General features: G+C 42.4%; 1 protein-coding gene across 3 annotated transcripts in view; it reads right to left on the bottom strand.

Moving 5' to 3' along the window:
• Nucleotides 1–2,620: 2,620 nt before the first annotated feature.
• RDH13 (retinol dehydrogenase 13) overlaps nt 2,621–16,891 on the bottom strand; it is a 31,062-nt gene continuing 16,791 nt past the window's right edge. For all 3 annotated transcript variants that reach the window (XM_030195901.1, XM_030195904.1, XM_030195903.1), the window contains 3 exons: nt 14,513–14,725; nt 11,971–12,072; nt 2,621–4,621 (listed from right to left, as the gene is read on the bottom strand). In XM_030195901.1, coding sequence (XP_030051761.1) covers nt 4,353–4,621; nt 11,971–12,072; nt 14,513–14,725 — 584 coding nt within the window. In that variant the 3' untranslated portion in view covers nt 2,621–4,352. The remainder of the gene's footprint in view (nt 4,622–11,970; nt 12,073–14,512; nt 14,726–16,891) is intronic.

Here is a 16,891-nt window from a genome sequence, read left to right as displayed (position 1 = left end):
AGTTCCATTTTTGTCAGCATCTTTCTGGTTCTATTCTATGGCTATTTAGTATTTGGTGAGGGTTTATCTGTGTGTTGTATATGGAGGTTAGATATTCCTCTAGTGTTAATTCCTATGCAGGAAGATGTAGCAGTCCAGCTTGTGAAGTAGCATAATAGCTGGTTCAGCAGCCTGAGAACCAGGGGAGTGGGGTTAAATACGCACTGAAGCTCTTTGTGACTCTGGGCAAGTCACTTAACCCTCCATTACCCAGGTACAAAAAAAAAAAAACTTTGAATGTGAGGGACAAAGTACCTGAATATAATATGCAAACTACTTTGGTAATACCACACAAAAGATTGGGGATTCTGTCAGGTACTTGTAACCTGAATTGGCCACTGTTGGAAGCAGGATATTGGGCTAGATGGGCCATTGGTCTTATCCACTAACCTGCAGGGCTTTGGGCCTTACTACAGCACAAAACCAGGTACTTGAGCTAAAAGGATTAGTCCTACACTAGAGAGGAACTGTTGGTCAGAGCCAGACAAGCAGGATTTTTAAAAAACTTATTTATAGTGTGCATGAGTAGTGAAAGCAAATTGTGCAGGCACAGTGTGAACACAGCTCCCAGGAGTCAAAGGTGCTACAGCAGTCTATGTCACAGCTGTACCTGCCAATCCCTCTATTACCTAAGATGACCTACAAGAATAATATGGATGATTTTTTTGGGTGAATTTTGAAAGGACAGCTCCAATGACTGGATGGCCAGAGACAACAGCGACCACTTACTTAGGTAACTTCTTTACCAATAGAGAGCCATATACTCTGACATCATAGCATCCATCTTGGAACGGGGTGCAGTATACCCCAGAAGCATACTGGCAGCAGTTCAAGAAAGGGGCCCTCCATCCAAAAGAAAGTCCCCGAAGTTCTTTCTACAGATTTAAGGATATTGCCTGGAAGTGTTTTGAGTCTGAATGGAAGACAGGAATGGAGATGTTCTCCTGGCACAATTCCTAGATGGCTTAAGTCTGCCCATGAGGCAGTGGGGGTTAACCAAACTGACATCAGTGTTTGCACTGGAGGTAGTGGAAGTTTTCCATTATCTCTATCTGTGCTTCAGTGTCCTATAATGAAGGAACAGTGGCAGCCCTTGAACCCAGGGAGTTAGCAGGGAGACATGAAATAATTCATACTGCAGTTACTAAAGACAACACCCAATACTGTCCCCAAGCTCAAGAGATAGACATCTCACCATCTGCTTCAATTGTGGGGACAAGGGACAATGCCAGGGGTTGCCTGGTGGAAGAAGAGGACTCTATGGGCATTAATATAGGAAGTCTGCATGCCTGTAATTTTGTGGATACTCCCCATCTGGGGATATAGAACTTTGTGATGCAACTTGAGCTGGACCAGATTATCTTTCAGCCATCAATGGATTCTAGAAGTGTAAAGAACTCTTATTAAGAGGGAGACAATAAAGTGGCTTTACATTAACTACAAGCAGACAGTGACTTTGAACTTTGTTCATGGAACCCGCCTCTGGTGCATATACCTATCATTAAGAACCCATTAGAAAGCATGACCATGGATTCCATAGGGCCTCTGGTGTGAACTACATAAGGAAAAAAGTATATTTTGATGACACTGGATTACACAACCTGCTATCCAGAAGCCATTTTGTTAAGTAACATGAAGTAATAAATGTCCCTTGGGAAGACTTTTACTTGCCCAAGGAAGTATTTACAGACCAAGGGTCACCCTTTGTGTCATATCATGTAATAAGTATGCACCCTTTAGATAGTGAAAATGCTTTGGACTTCTGTACATCATCCCCAGACCGATAGCCTGGCTGAGTGCATCAACAGATGTTGAAGTTTGTTGCCAAGGATTGGAAGCTCAACAGGGTTTTCTTCCATTTGAGTTACTCTGAAGAACAGCCCACGGGGGTATTGAATATTATCAAGGAAACCTGGGAGGAAGATCGCAATGCAGGTCAAACCTTGGTTGACTACATCTTGCAGATGTAAGAACAGTTGAAGAAAACAGAGGAGGCTACAAAACTCTGCCTAGACAGCCAAAGTGAGGACAGACCCAAGTGCACAACCACTTCACAGTCCAAAGGATCTTCCAACGCGGAGACATGATTCTGGTACTCCAACTCCCATCAGCGTCTAAACTATTGTGCAGATGTCAGGAGCCCTCTGAAGTCACTGAAAAGGTAGTAACTGTAAATTAGAAAGGAGCCTGGCCTGATAAGAAGAAGTCGGCTCAAATCATCTATGTGAATTCACTGCAGAAATGGGCTCTCCCCAACCTCTGGTCTCATCCAGGGAGATAACTTGAAGTGCTATCAGAGTCCAAATCCCTTGAACATGTTACAAGCACAAAGAAAATAAATACTAAAAACAATATCTAGGAAAAAAAATCCCAGTCAAACCCTGTTCTTAACCCAGCATGTCACCACTGAGTAATAATCACACAGGAGATAATCTGGGCAAACTCTCTACCACTTTCTTATTATCAATAAAGGCAAGGCGTTGAAAAGGTTCCAATAAAATATATTTAACAGAATGCAGCCTAACAATGTCCTTGCATGGAAAAAAAAATTTTAAGTGCCCAGATCTCATTAATACAAATTGCTTGTGCCTCCTTTCTTGATAAAAATCCATGAAAAAATATATAGCATTGGGCAATGCTGTAAATGAAAAAAGTAATCATCAAAACCCCATAAATATTTGAACAAGCAGGCCCTCTACAAACAGTCTTTGTGAAAATTATAGCTGGATTGCTACTCCCCTCTAACTCCCTCTAAGCATCAGTCCATAAACTAAAAATATTTCTCAGTCTCTTACTTTTAAACAGTGGTGTGCAAAAGTCTGGAATAAGCAGCTTCAGTATGTAATTTTTCACATAATTGTACCTTTCAATGTTCACTCCTCTTTCTAGTGCAAATAATTTTGCATGTTTGATATGCATTCATATTGTCCACTAAGGTTAAGCAGAAAAAGTGGATCAAATTTGAGCCAATCACCGTTACATAATTCTAACCACAAGCTCACTTCACCTCAGCTAATCATGCAATGGTTTGATAAATGTGGAGAGGTAGCTTCTTCATTTTCAGTGGGTAGAAGATGCCTAGCATGTGGACTGAGGGGATGTAATGCTACAAGATACTGTAATGTCCTCTGTCTACAATAAAGTTGAGTGAATGCTCAAATGAGGTTTGTGTGATGCGGGAAAAAGGTACTTTTCAGTGATGAAAGCACTTTCTGCCTCTTTAGGGGCCAGGCTTGCAGAAATATAAGGAGATGTCCAGATAAACAATGCAAGCCACAGTGATTGAGGGTGTAGGTCATACATCCACTGAAGATCATGGTTTGGGGTTGCAGGACAGCAAATGGTGTTAGGACAACTACCAATCAAAGACATGGTAAATGCCAAAGAATACATCAAGATACTGTAGAAGTGTATGAAGCCATTAGCAAAGAAACATTTTTCTAGGTGACTTTATATTCCAGGATGACAATGCCCCAAGCAAAGGCAGTTGCTGACTGGAAGAAGTCTATAATCTTAATTGGCCAAACCAGTCACTAGACTTGAATTCGATAGGGAACTTTTGACATGAAGTAACACTTCAAATATCCTAGCAGCATCTTGTATCAATGATAGCTAACAACAGCACTCACTGCAGACTGGAATCAAGCGGTCACTAGCAACCATCTTGTAAAGTTGGTCCATTCAGTGCCAGGCTGACCCAACAGATACTAAGAATCACTAACACACATCCAAATGGCCATTGTCCTGCCACATTAAAAACAACAACTTACTTTAATCATATAAAAATCATGGATACAACATTCAAATAGCAGCTAAGCCACACTGAAGTTGCAATGTATAGATCATTTGTGTTTTATACTGTTTCACATATGTAACATGCATTTGTGACAAACAGCTTTATTGTGCAGGAAACCACAAATAACACTACTGGCACAAACTTTAAACATGGAAATGAAATGAACGCCAACAATTCCAAACTGCAAATTACCTATTCCATACTTCTACATACCACTGTGTATACCCTGAAAGAAATATAACACTTCCCAGTGGGTACCTATGTCTTTAAAGATACTGTATCCCATCACGATTCTCATAAAGGACGACCAACACTCTTAAGTCTGAACAAAAATCAACCTACGTTGTTTTGTCATTTTGCCTACATACTTGAAGTGTGCATTGAATAAGTTTAATGTTAAAAATAAAGCCCTTACACAAAAAAGGCAATATGCTCTATTACTACATCATCCAAACGTATTTATTTTATCATGTACAAAAAATTAAAAAAACACACCTATGGTTGCCTTATCTATTTATCACCACTTTGTAGGTTGTGCATCTATTATAGCAGAGCTTATTCCAGCTGTGGCTACAGATTGTCTTTCTTCCAGGTGAACAAGTTTGGCACTTATTTCCCAAAGTTTCCTAGCAACTGCTTCATCTTGGGCTTGTGAGGCTGGCTCTTTTTCTTTCGTCCCATCAAAATATTTCCCAGACACACCTTCAAGTTCTTCAGCTACAGCTAGATGTACGCTGGGTTTTGCTGCTTGCACTGGGGTTTTCACTAGAAGCCAAAACAAGGGTCCTGAAATCCACAAAAACACAAAAAGGTTACTGTCATATCCTGAATAAATTTATTGAGAGGTGATATTACTTACTGTGACCAGCTACCAAACTCTATTCATTAGCGCTAGCAGTTAATTGTTGCAAACATGACAACCTTGAATGGATGAGATCTTATAAAGTCAGCTTGTCATGTATTTCACTTATCCTGTACTTAACATCTGCTCTTATATCCACTGTGAACCTATGATTAAAGATTAGAGTGCGCAAAATGTGTATGCTAAGCAATTAACACGTTAATAATGCGATTATGGGGTCTTTTACAAAGGCATGGTAGAGTCATTAGTATTAACTAAATGCTAGAAACGCCCATAGTATTTAGCACACATTTATTTTTAGTGCACATACTTAACGCATTAATTTATTTATTTGGATTTTGCTCACACCTTTTTCAGTAGTAGCTCAAGGTGAGTTGCATTCAGGTACTCTGGATATTTCTCTGTCCCAGGAGGGCTCACAATCTTAAGTTTGTACCTGAGGCAATGGAGGGTTAAGTGACTTGCCCAAGATCACAAGGAACAGCAGTGGGATTTGAACCGGCCACCTGTGGATTTCAAGACCGGTGCTCTAACCACTAGGCCACTCCTCCACTCCAATTAATATTTTAACACGTTAATAGAATTTTAACACCAGCTTTTTTTTTTATGTGGACCCACCCCCTTCCCCCATGTTTACCTCGGGCTTCGCATTTTCTCTTCTTCCTCACTACCTCATAGTCCATTTTCTTCTCCTGCACAGCAATCAGGCTCTGCAGATACTTGAGCTGTGCCATGCAGGAAGTTGGGGGAAGTCTTGTGGTTTTAAGTCCCATGAGACTTCCCCATCTTCCTGCACAGCACAGCTCAAGTATCTGCAGAGCCTTATCATCGTGCAGGGGAAGAAAAAGGAATTTCAGGCATTGAGGAAGAAAATGCGAAGCCCGAGGTAAACATGGGGGAAGGGGGTGGGTCCACATAAAAAAAAAAAGCTGGCATTAAAATTGCTGAGTTATTTAAGTTGCTGAGACGCTCACAGAGGGTCCTGTGCTGGACTCATGATTCCTAAGGGAAATGTTCCTCCTGAAGAAGGAGTGTTCGAAATGCGGTCTCGCATCGAGGAACAAAAGAGAGAAGGTGTGAAGAGTTAGAAGGTGCTTAAAGTCTGGAAACAGTATGTAAATTCCAGGAAGCCCTTGACACACTGCACTGATTCACTCTGCTGAAATAACACTACTCCAAGAAGAGTGTTGGAGAGACTTTGTTGTGAACATTGTGCTCCTGCTTGATGTGATTTAGAAGATTTTTATGATTTACAAGGACTATAATTTGAACCTTTAAGGACAATATCTAAGACACAAGTGGAAGATTTGAAATTGAGGAAACAACAATTGGGGAGCATGTACACAGTTTGTGGATATATAGAAATGTGTCCACACAAGGTTTATGTGAATGGGTGGTGAAGTGAAGGGTGTGACTGGGTGAGTTCCGGAGCTTGCATAGCATAAGTTGTTTTATATATGTATTGTAATAAAAGAAATTAAATATTTTACAGGAAGGACGTTTTTTGTGACATAGTATTAAAATTCTTGGCCACCTGATCCGCACCCCCCCCCCCCCCGGCATTGCCAAACGGGTGTCGGTGCCCCCCATCCTGGCAGCGCATCATGGGATCACCTGCCAGCGTCCATCCCTGCCTCAGCCCATCACAGTGTGTGCATCCAATCCCTGCATTGGCACATCGCTGGACGGGTGGTGGCGGCCCAAACCCCGGCTGCACGCCAAGAAGTGCACCGATTGGACGACTGCCCACCCGAGTTGAGAGGAGAGGCGGCAAGCGGACATTCTGCCGTGCGGGCGGCGCCGAAGACAATGAGGGACAGATGATCAGGACAGCGCTCGGCGGCAGCGATCGCACCACGCCACGAGGGACTAGGAGGACCAGGATTGTTCGGACCCCCTCCCCCACACACACAGACTGCCAGCCGCGCGGGGAGTGACCCGCTGGTATCTGTGAAGGGGAAACAAGCTGCAGACGAACCATAGACGCTATGCTTCGGCGATGAGTGCTTAAGACAGCCAGTGAACCTCGGGAGATCGGGACCGGGCAACTGAGGAGACACGTAAGACCCAACAAAGGAGATCCAGGTTGGAACTGGATAGGGGAGAGAAAGAAGGGTTCTCTTAGCAGGAAAGGAGTACCTTAGGCTATAGCCTCCCCTGTCCCTGCCCATGAAGAAGGGTCACAAACCAGACCCAGCCCAACACAGCAGTGGAGAACCAGTATCAAACAGGTCCCACTGAACCTTAAGACCAGGATCCCGACCCAATAGGGGTCAGTCCGGGCCACGAATGCCTGACAACATTACAAGGAAGTAAAACAGTTTTGTGTTGTCTATCCCAGGTACCACAGCGGACTTTCATCTCAACATCCATTTTAGCACCCATCCTAAGACCTAACACACACCAAATCATCACAACACAGCCCCATTAGGAGGCCACAGAAAGCTGATACCAAAATGCATACCCTAAAACTAATCTTATCAATCTACTCCCTAACACTGCTCTACCTAACGGAAACCATCCCTCTATCAGAAAACAACATCATACCAATACTACAAAATTATCAAAGCCTAACTAAATACACATCACCTTATCACACCAACAACAGCTCAAACAAACAAAGAACTTTAACATGTGGACAAGCACAGCAGAAAAGAAAGAAAGGTCACAACAAGCCCACTGTAACACAGACACACCAACTAATAAAATTCCACACAACATCAAACACAAAAGACCCATTCCAAACTATTCAAGTGGGCTACATAAATGCCAGATCTGCGGTAAATAAAACAGAAATTCTCACTGACTGGATCACGTCAGATAACCTTGATCTACTCTATCACTGAAATCTGGATCCATGACCAAAAGGACCCCATAATTCTAGACCTGTGCCCACCAGGCTATAAAATCACACACTGGACCAGAAAGGAAAAGAGAGGCAGCGGCATAGCATTAATCCAGCGATCTCACTTCACCACGGAAACCACTGCCGAGTCCATAATACTTCAACTCGAAATTGCCTCAATTAGAATTCATAGCAATACCCTACGCGATCACTTGAATTGTGTCTTGTTCTATAGACCTCCTTGTAACTGGAACGAAAGCAAGACAAACCTCATGGACTTCCTTTCAAACATATGTGTAACCAATTCAAATATACTAGTACTAGGAGACATCAATCTGCACCTCGAAGACACAAACTCCACTAACGCACGAGAATTTAAAGAATTCCTTCACTTATGGGATTTCAACTGGCCACAACTGCAAGCGACCCACATCAAAGGGCACACACTTGATCTCATATCACACAAACTCTCTACAGACCTGAACCTAACAATAACAGATATTAACTGGGCAGAAACACCCTGGACCGGCCACTACAAACTAAACCTGTCCTTACACTGGCGGAAGAAAGGACCACAACAAGTAAAAGAACACACATCCTACAGCACAAGAGGTCAAATAGACATGAAAATATTCTGGCAAATGATGCACAATAATGACTGGACAACACAAACGGACTCCATACACTACCTCACACACTGGGATAAAAGATGCAAGAAAATACTAGATGAAATAGCACCCTTACAAACAAGAACCTCGCACAAACACAACACGATACCATGGTTCAACGAAGAACTGAAAAAAACTCAAAACACAATATAGAAAACTTGAACGAGCATGGAATAAAACAAAAGATGATCTTACACACAACACTCGGAAACAAGCATTAAGAAAATACAAATACGCATTAAGATGGACCAAAAGATCATATTATAAAACCAAAATAGGGATAGATCACAAAGACACGAAAAAAATTATATCAACTCGTGAACAAACTCCTAGATACCAACATGGTCACTACAACGAACACAGACATCCCCACCTGCAGACAAACTCGCCAAATATTTTAATGAAAAAATCATAAACCAACGCAACACGCTACCACAAGACAATACTGACATTGAAAACTTCCTCAACGAGCTGGACCCAACCCCTGGTGAATACCCGGCAGACCGAACCTGGTCAAATTTTGCCCCCCCTGACCGCCGAAACAGTTACCCGTTCTCCAACTCTCACTGCAAACTAGATACCTGTCCCAGCTACCTACTGAAATCCGCCCCGGAATGCTTCATAACAGACCTCACATCCCACCTAAACCACATGCTACAACAAGGTCGCTTCCCCAAGGAAAATGGCAACATTCTACTCACCCCAATACCAAAAGACACCAAGAAAAAAAAAAACAGACGACATCACCAACTACCGACCAGTAGCATCCATCCCACTGGCAGTTAAACTGATGGAAAGCATGGTAACCAAACAACTCACAGACTACATAAATAAATTCACAATATTTCACGAATCACAATCAGGATTTCACCCCGTCCATAGCACCGAAACAGTATTACTCACTCTCCTAGCCAAATTCAAACAAGAAATAGCAATAGGCAAAAGCATCCTCCTCCTTCAATTCGACATGTCGAGCACGATGGACCAACTTAATTCTACCAGCCCACCTACAATACTCCTGCTCTGACGATGACACTAATTATACCTCTCACCTCATTTTCAAATCCCCTTGTACTCAATCTCCAATCTTTTCCTCTCCATCCTTTTTTACCATATCCCTCCCACTCTCCTTCCATTTTACCTTTTCTATCCTATCCTTGTCTACCTTCCCTATTATAATTCAAATATTCTTGAGCATTGTTGCCACTGTGCTTATCACAGTTTATAATATTCCTCTTACATGTTCTTTATAATGCTTTTTACTAAGTAAGCCACATTGAGCCTGCTGTATGTGGGAAAGCACGGGGTACAAATGTAATAAATAAATAAATAAATAAAATAAAAAAACCACAATATATTAATAAGTCTACTAGATAAGTTCAGGATCAGTGTAAACATACTCAGCTGGATCAAAGGTTTCCTAACCACAAGATCATATCAAGTAGGTGTAGGTTTATGTCCCCTATTATAAGTAAATTGCAGTTCAGTACACAGGTATTTGATATGAAGTCCATGAAGTGAGATTGGCAATTGTGTCAGTTACCTGATGGTCTATAAAACAAGACCACGTTTAGGTGGCTCACGTAAGGATGTATGGTGGATTCTAACTGAGGCGATTTCAAGTTGAGGTGTTATGGATTCAGCTGCTGTTGTTACCATGAAGTGGGATTTATGGATTAGTGCAATGCCTCCTCCTCTTTTTCCTTTTCTTGTCCAGTGAGTAATTTTGTGGCCCGGGGGGCAAAGATCTAGAATTATAGGGTCATTTTGGTCGTGGATCCAGGTTTCGGTGATGAAAAGTAAATCAAGGTTTTCTGATGTGATCTAGTCTGCTATTATTGTTGTTTTATTTATAACGGATCTAGCGTTAAGAGTAACCCACTTGAATGTTTTGGTATGAGGTTTCAATGTTTGGTGGTGCTTGGATTTTTGTTGTCGTTCTTGCTTTCCTTTTTGTTGATGTTGTCCATGTGTAGGTATGTCTCTTCTATATTGGTGAATGTTGGCTTGGTGAGGTGTGGAGTGTCTGATCAGTCTTTGGTGATTCTGTAAAATGGGTATGATGTTTTTTTCTGCAAGTGGGATGGATAGTATTAGGTAAATCAGTGATAGGGAGTAGATTGCTAGGCGTGACCCCACCCACAGAACACCCCCAAAATAGCCGGTTTTCAGTTTAACGGCCCTAACTGGTTAAATGCTGCTGAAAATTAGCAGTTATTTCTGGCTGGTTAAATCAACCCCATTAATGTACACCCAAGGGAAACAAAGTTTAATATTTAAAAGTTAGACGCCAGACTTTTGCAGGATTGTTCTAAGATGGGTGGTGTTAGGGTGATGATGATTGTTGAGTCAGTTATCAAACCCTCAAAGGAAGCCTAAAAGTACATAAGTACATAAGTAATGCCATACTGGGAAAAGACCAAAGGTCCATCGAGCCCAGCATCCTGTCCCCGACAGCAGCCAATCCAGGTCAAAGGCACCTGGAAAGCTACCCAAACGTACAAACATTTTATACAAGTTATTCCCGAAATTGTGGATTTTTCCCAAGTCCATTTAGTAGCAGTCTATGGACTTGTCCTTTAGGAAACCGTCCAACCCCTTTTTAAACTCTGCCAATCTAACTGCCTTCACTACGAAGGCAACGAATTCCAGAGTTTAATTATGCGTTAGGTGAAGAAACATTTTCTCCTATTTGTTTTAAATGTACTACACTGTAGTTTCATCGCATTCCCCTCAGTCCTAGTATTTTTGGAAAGCGTGAACAGACGCTTCACATCTACCTGTTCCACTCCACTCATTATTTTATATACCTCTATTGTGTCTCCCCTCAGCCGTCTCTTCTCCACGCTGAAAAGCCCTAGCCTCCTTAGTCGTTCCTCAGAGGGAAGTCGTCCCATCCCCGCTATCATTTTTGTTGCCCTTCGCTGCACCTTTTCCAGTTCTACTATATCGTTCTTGAGATGTGGCGACCAGAACTGAACTCAATACTCAAGGTGCAGTCGCACCATGGAGCGATACAACGGCATTATAACATCCTCACATCTGTTCTCCATACCTTTCCTAATAATACCCAACATTCTATTCGCTTTCCTAGCCGCAGCAGCACACTGAGCAGAACGTTTCAGTGTATTATCAACAATGACACCCAGATCCCTTTCTTGGTCCGTAACTCCTAACATGGAACCTTGCATGACGTAGCTATAATTCGGGTTCTTTTTTCCCACATGCATCACCTTGCACTTGTTCACATTAAACATCATCTGCCATTTAGCCGCCCAGTCTCCCAGTCTCGTAAGGTCGGTCTGTAATTTTTCACAATCCTCTCGCGAGTTAACGACTTTGAATAACTTTGTGTCATCAGCAAATTTAATTACCTCACTGGTTACTCCCATCTCTGAATAATTTATAAATATATTAAAAAGCAGCAGTCCTAGCACTGACCCCTGAGGAACCCCACTAACTACCCTTCTCCATTATGAATACTGCCCATTTAACCCCACTCTCTGTTTCCTATCCTTCAAAGTAATTGGAAGGAGGGGAGATGCATGGCTGGAGGCTCACCTAGACCTCCTACTTTCCATTCAATAGTCCTGTCAAAAAATATAACATGATGGAGTCTGTCTGTTAAGCAGCTGATGATCTCAGCTAGGATGATGCTGTAGTTTCTAAACAGGACAGGGATAACAACTTTCACCTGAAGAAAGAAAAGTTGATCAGGATTATTTCTCCTTTACAAAGACTGCTACATTTTACTGCTTACCTAACATAGTACTGGAAAATGCAGACTTGTGCATTCCTGTGTGCCTGCCAAGCTCCGTAGCAGCAACACCAGGGTGAAGAGAATTTGCTGTGACTCCTGTCCCTGTATTAAACAGAGTCAGCTACTTCAAAACATGTTTGACAAATGATGGAAACATACAACACAATTATTTATTTTCAAATGACAAATCAAATACCAGATTACTACTAATCCAAAAGCAAATGCTACCATTCCAATAGAAATACACAAAATGGCGAATTACCTTATTTCTTTTATGATTACAATTTCATATTAAGAAGGCTTACAATCACAGCTAGGGAAAAGAGGTCTATAACTTTTGGTCAAGCCACGCTTCCAAGGTGGGGAGGGGGCAGGGATGGGTGTGGGGAGAAGGGAATGTCTGGGTTGCTAGGAAGAGAGAATCATAGGAATGGGGTCCAGGTGCAAGATTGTGCAGACAAGGGTGGGGCAACAGATGTGGGAGGGAAATATACTGGGGGGTTCTGGTGGTTGTTTAAGTGGTCTACTGAAGAAGTGAAGCATGGGTTTTGGCTGTGGAGAAAAAAATTTTAGAAAATAAATTTTGTGGAGAAAATCATTTTCTGTGGCAATTTTGTTCTTTTTGGTAGAGTGCCAAGGCACTAGTAAGTTACCGGTAGGCTCAGTTGGACAGATTGGGTACTTTTGTTGAGTTAGTGGGATCATGTGCAGGTCTGCAGTTTTGCTTTGAGGCTGTGTGGTTGTATTGAAAGATGGGTTTTTTGGCCTCTGCTTGAAGTCCATTTGTCGAGGTGGGTTGCACCTCATAGGGAGCTGCTCTGAGGGGGCCCAGAGCACTGGTTCATGCTTCCTGGATTAGAGGAAATCGGCTGTGTGGTCTGGCTCCAATTTTTGTTGTGGCCGTTGGCAGGAGCTGTTTTGCGCTGCCTTCACCTCCAGGGTGGGGGCTGTAATTCATTTATTTTTGCTGGCCTCCAACTTGCTGCTGGGGCTGGCTGGTAACCAGAGCTGCTGATAGTGGAGCTGGTTTTGCAGCTGGCAAGGAAAAAAGTGCACTGAGGTCCTTTTGTCTAGGGTGGCTAGTGTATGCTTGTGAGGTGGGTTTCTCTTGTGTACTGAGTTATCCTGAACAAAAATGGGGGATGGTGTGGGGACAAAAGGGGATTTGTACTAGTACTGAATTTTTGTAGTACTGGGTTCAAGGAAGGGCTGTGGGGGAATGATCCTACCAGGAAAGGGGTGGAAATACTATCTGAAGGACAGAGGTGTATCTGCCTTGGCATGATGAGTGACAAAGGGCTTATTGGTGGGGCAAAAAAAAGGGCAGAAGAGTGTGGGCCAAAGGGTATGGGATGGTAGGAAAGAGGGGGGGTTCAGTCCTTGGCTCTGTTGCTGTGCCAGATGCCCAAAGAGGACAGCAGCACTTTGGGCTGATGTTTTGGCTCCAGGGCCATCATGGAATGCCTACTCTTCAGATTGGAAAAGAGACGGATGAGGGGAGGTATGATTAGGTCTACAAAATCCTGAGTGGTGTAGAACGAGTAGAAGTAAATCGATTTTTTACTCATTCCAGGGGACACTCGAGGAAGTTACATGGAAATACTTGTAAAACAAATAGGAGGAAATATTTTTTCCTCTCAACGAATAGTTAAGCTCTGGAACTCTCTGCCAGAGAATGTGGTAACAGTTTGCTATTGAGACAGACATGGGGAAGCAACTGCTTGCCCCCGGACTGGCAGCATGGAATGTTGCTGCTAATTGGGTTTCTGCCAGATACTTGTGACCTGGCTTGGCCACTGTTTGGAAAACAGGATACTGGGCTAAATGAACCATTGGTCTGGCCCAGTATGGCTACTCTTATGTTGTTATGTACCCATGCTGCTGTTGAGACAGTGATGAGGAGTTGTCACAGGATGTGGTAGACGATGGGTGTAGCTGGGTTTGGCAAGGATGGTGAAGAGGGGTCTCTTGAGACATAGGTGGGGATATCTGAGGATCGTAAATTATAATTTGTTAACATTAGCCATCCAACATTACACCATGTCCAGTGCACTTTGCTTGCAGTGGTGACTCGTAGGCAGTCTGTATTGGCTGGTTAGAACAGTAGTCCTTTAACTTATCAGTTTGTTGCTGTTCTCAAGAAGAGCCTGGCTAATGTGGGGTTGGACTCAGTAGCACATGAGATGCACTCCTTTCAGATGGGGGTAGTTTTCTTTGCTGCTTCAAAGGGCAGGTCCCTGATTTTTATTCACTGACTACGGTATTGGTCTTCCAATAGGTATTTCAGTTATATTTGAGATTGGGAATATTTTCTGTGGACAGGTAGACCAAATAGGTCATATGATCTTTATCTGCCATAATTGTTTATGTTTTATTAAGTTTTTACAATTTTGACCTTTTTTTCAGTATGCAACATAGAATTCTAATGATCCAAAGCTAAACGAATCAATTTTGGGGGGTTGATGGTGGATTTATAAAGAAAACTATCCTAGCAGAACTTAAGTTAGTGGTAAATAACCTACTTATCCTCATATTACCTTACCTTGCAGTTGTCTAGCCAGCTCTTGTGTAAATAATACATTGGCAAGCTTACTTTGGCAGTAAGCCTTTTTTGTGTTATATTTCTTTTTTTCCCAATTTAAATCATCAAAATCAATTTCTCCTGCAACATGAGCCAATGAAGAAACATTGATGATACGAGCTCGTCCTGTGGTTTTCATCTTATCTAACAATAAATTAGTCAACAGAAAATGACCTGAGGGAAGAGAGACAATAGGATTCATATTAGCAATAAAAGCCTCAGCCAAAGGTTATCATCATCCATAAACTATAATTTATATTGTCCAAACCCTGTTAACATCCATTTAACTATTACAACAATTTGTGTGACTTTGGAGGTCATTTTAGAAGCATCTAGACATGCAAATTGCAACATTTACTCATCTGGATTGCACACCTATGCAAACAGCAAATTTAGAAAGCCTTTACTTATACATGTAGAACCCCCAGGATGCAAAACTTTGATGGGAGTGAGGTAGGGTTTGGCTTGGGCATGCTTAAACATATACATCTCATTTCACAATGGAAAACTACAACTGTACTGGAAAAAAAATATCAGTTGGCTTTGCACCTGCCCTGAGGCATGTGCAAGTGCCAGGTCCCAATTAAGAGCCAAGATCTAAATGAAGAACAAAGTGCAAAGGCCGACAGAATTCCCACCACTACCCCCCCTCCCCCACCTATCGGGCACTTGATGCAGAAAGGGCATTAGATTATAAATGGGTGCGGGCAGCCATACAGGACCGCCTGGGATTTTCACCGGAACAGTACGGACAGAAGTTCCAACTGCGGGAATACCAAAATGGAGGAAGACCTAAAGTAGTAGCCCAGAATTTATTAGATCTGGACACATGCTGGCTAGAAGCAGAACGACAAGGCCCAGAGGCAACTGTTCACCTTATTGTGTTAGAACAGTTTCTAAACATTCTTCCCCTGGCCATTACAATGTGGGTTACCAGACTGGGGCCAAAAACAATTCGAGAAGCTACTACTTTAGTAGAACACTATATGGAAGCAGAAGTCGAGAAGAATAACCGAGAGGGAGAGGTGGTGGCTAGGAAGCCCTTAATCAAGAAATGGAATGTTCATTTTCAGGGATAAGTGTTGGCCCTGTCCCAGGGAGGGAAGGGGGAGACCAGGCCCTTAAAAGTGGCATAAGGGTGGCTGATCTGGATTTAGTGGCACTGTTAGTCACCGGAAGTAATCAATTCCTAGTCTCAGGTCCTTTAGCCCAGAAGATAAGGATAGGAAACAAGGAAGGGATGTTTCTAGGTACAGTGCATGTTTGTGATTATACAAGTTTTTAAATGTCATGTCATTTGTTTTGTAGCCCCTGACACAGCCCTGCTGGGCGAAACACGGCCTGTGTCGGGCTGATTCTGAATATTTTTGTGATTTAATAAATTGATATTTCTCTCTTATCAATCTGCTCTTTTGTGTTTCCATTTTGGAGTTTGCAGACCGGTTGCCCTGTTGTTTTCTTGGACCCTCCCTTAAGAGGATAATTTACATACAATTTGCATGGACCAAAGAACTTGATTTTTGGCCGAATCTTTGTCCCTGAAAGTGGGTAAAGAGGCCTAAGGTAGAAGCCATGGACTTCGTAGAAGCTAGACCAGATCCAAGGGGGGAGAGAAGTGAGGACTCCCCTAACTCGCCTCAGGGTGAGTAGGAGGGCCTGGCCAGGACTTCACAGCCATGGAGATCTAGAAATTACAGCCCGACTGCTCTTCCCTGGAGGTTTTGGGGGTGCGACCAGACCCTTAGAGGCTTGTAGATGCTCAGCCTACATTGTCAGTAGGTGGGCGAATCGCTAGAAAAATCTTGGCCTACAGCATCAGTAGGCAACAACTTCTTCCCACATAGAAATATTAATTTCTTTCCTGGTCCATTGCTCCTTGCCCACTGTGCTGTTTTAATATGTATATTTCTGGTAATGTATCATCTCATTGTCTATCTCCAAGTTTACCTCATTGATTATATTTTTTTGTTATATTTGTTCATTTTGTTACACCATGAACACTATATGGTTGTCAAACCCAAGATAAAGCTGTAGCTGCATGATCTCAAATTGCTTTGGGCAAAATATTAGGCTGGGAGGTGAACTACATAAGATTGGTTGCTCCAAAAAGTAAAAGCTCTTGTGTAGGTCTCATGTGGGAGGTTGAAATATATAAAAGTCCATACCCACAGAACGAAGTATGCTGCATGGCTCCTTGCTTTATTGAATCACCATGCCCTAAAGGGTTTCCATTTATACCACAATTGACTAACTACTACTACTACTACTACTATTTAGCATTTCTATCCTATCTAGTGGTAAATTATGTTCAAATCTCTTTATTATGGATTCAGTAAGCAG

Source organism: Microcaecilia unicolor, chromosome 3 (assembly GCF_901765095.1).
Source record: "Microcaecilia unicolor chromosome 3, aMicUni1.1, whole genome shotgun sequence".
Taxonomy (NCBI): domain Eukaryota; kingdom Metazoa; phylum Chordata; class Amphibia; order Gymnophiona; family Siphonopidae; genus Microcaecilia; species Microcaecilia unicolor.
This window is presented reverse-complemented; position numbering and strand designations above follow the sequence as displayed.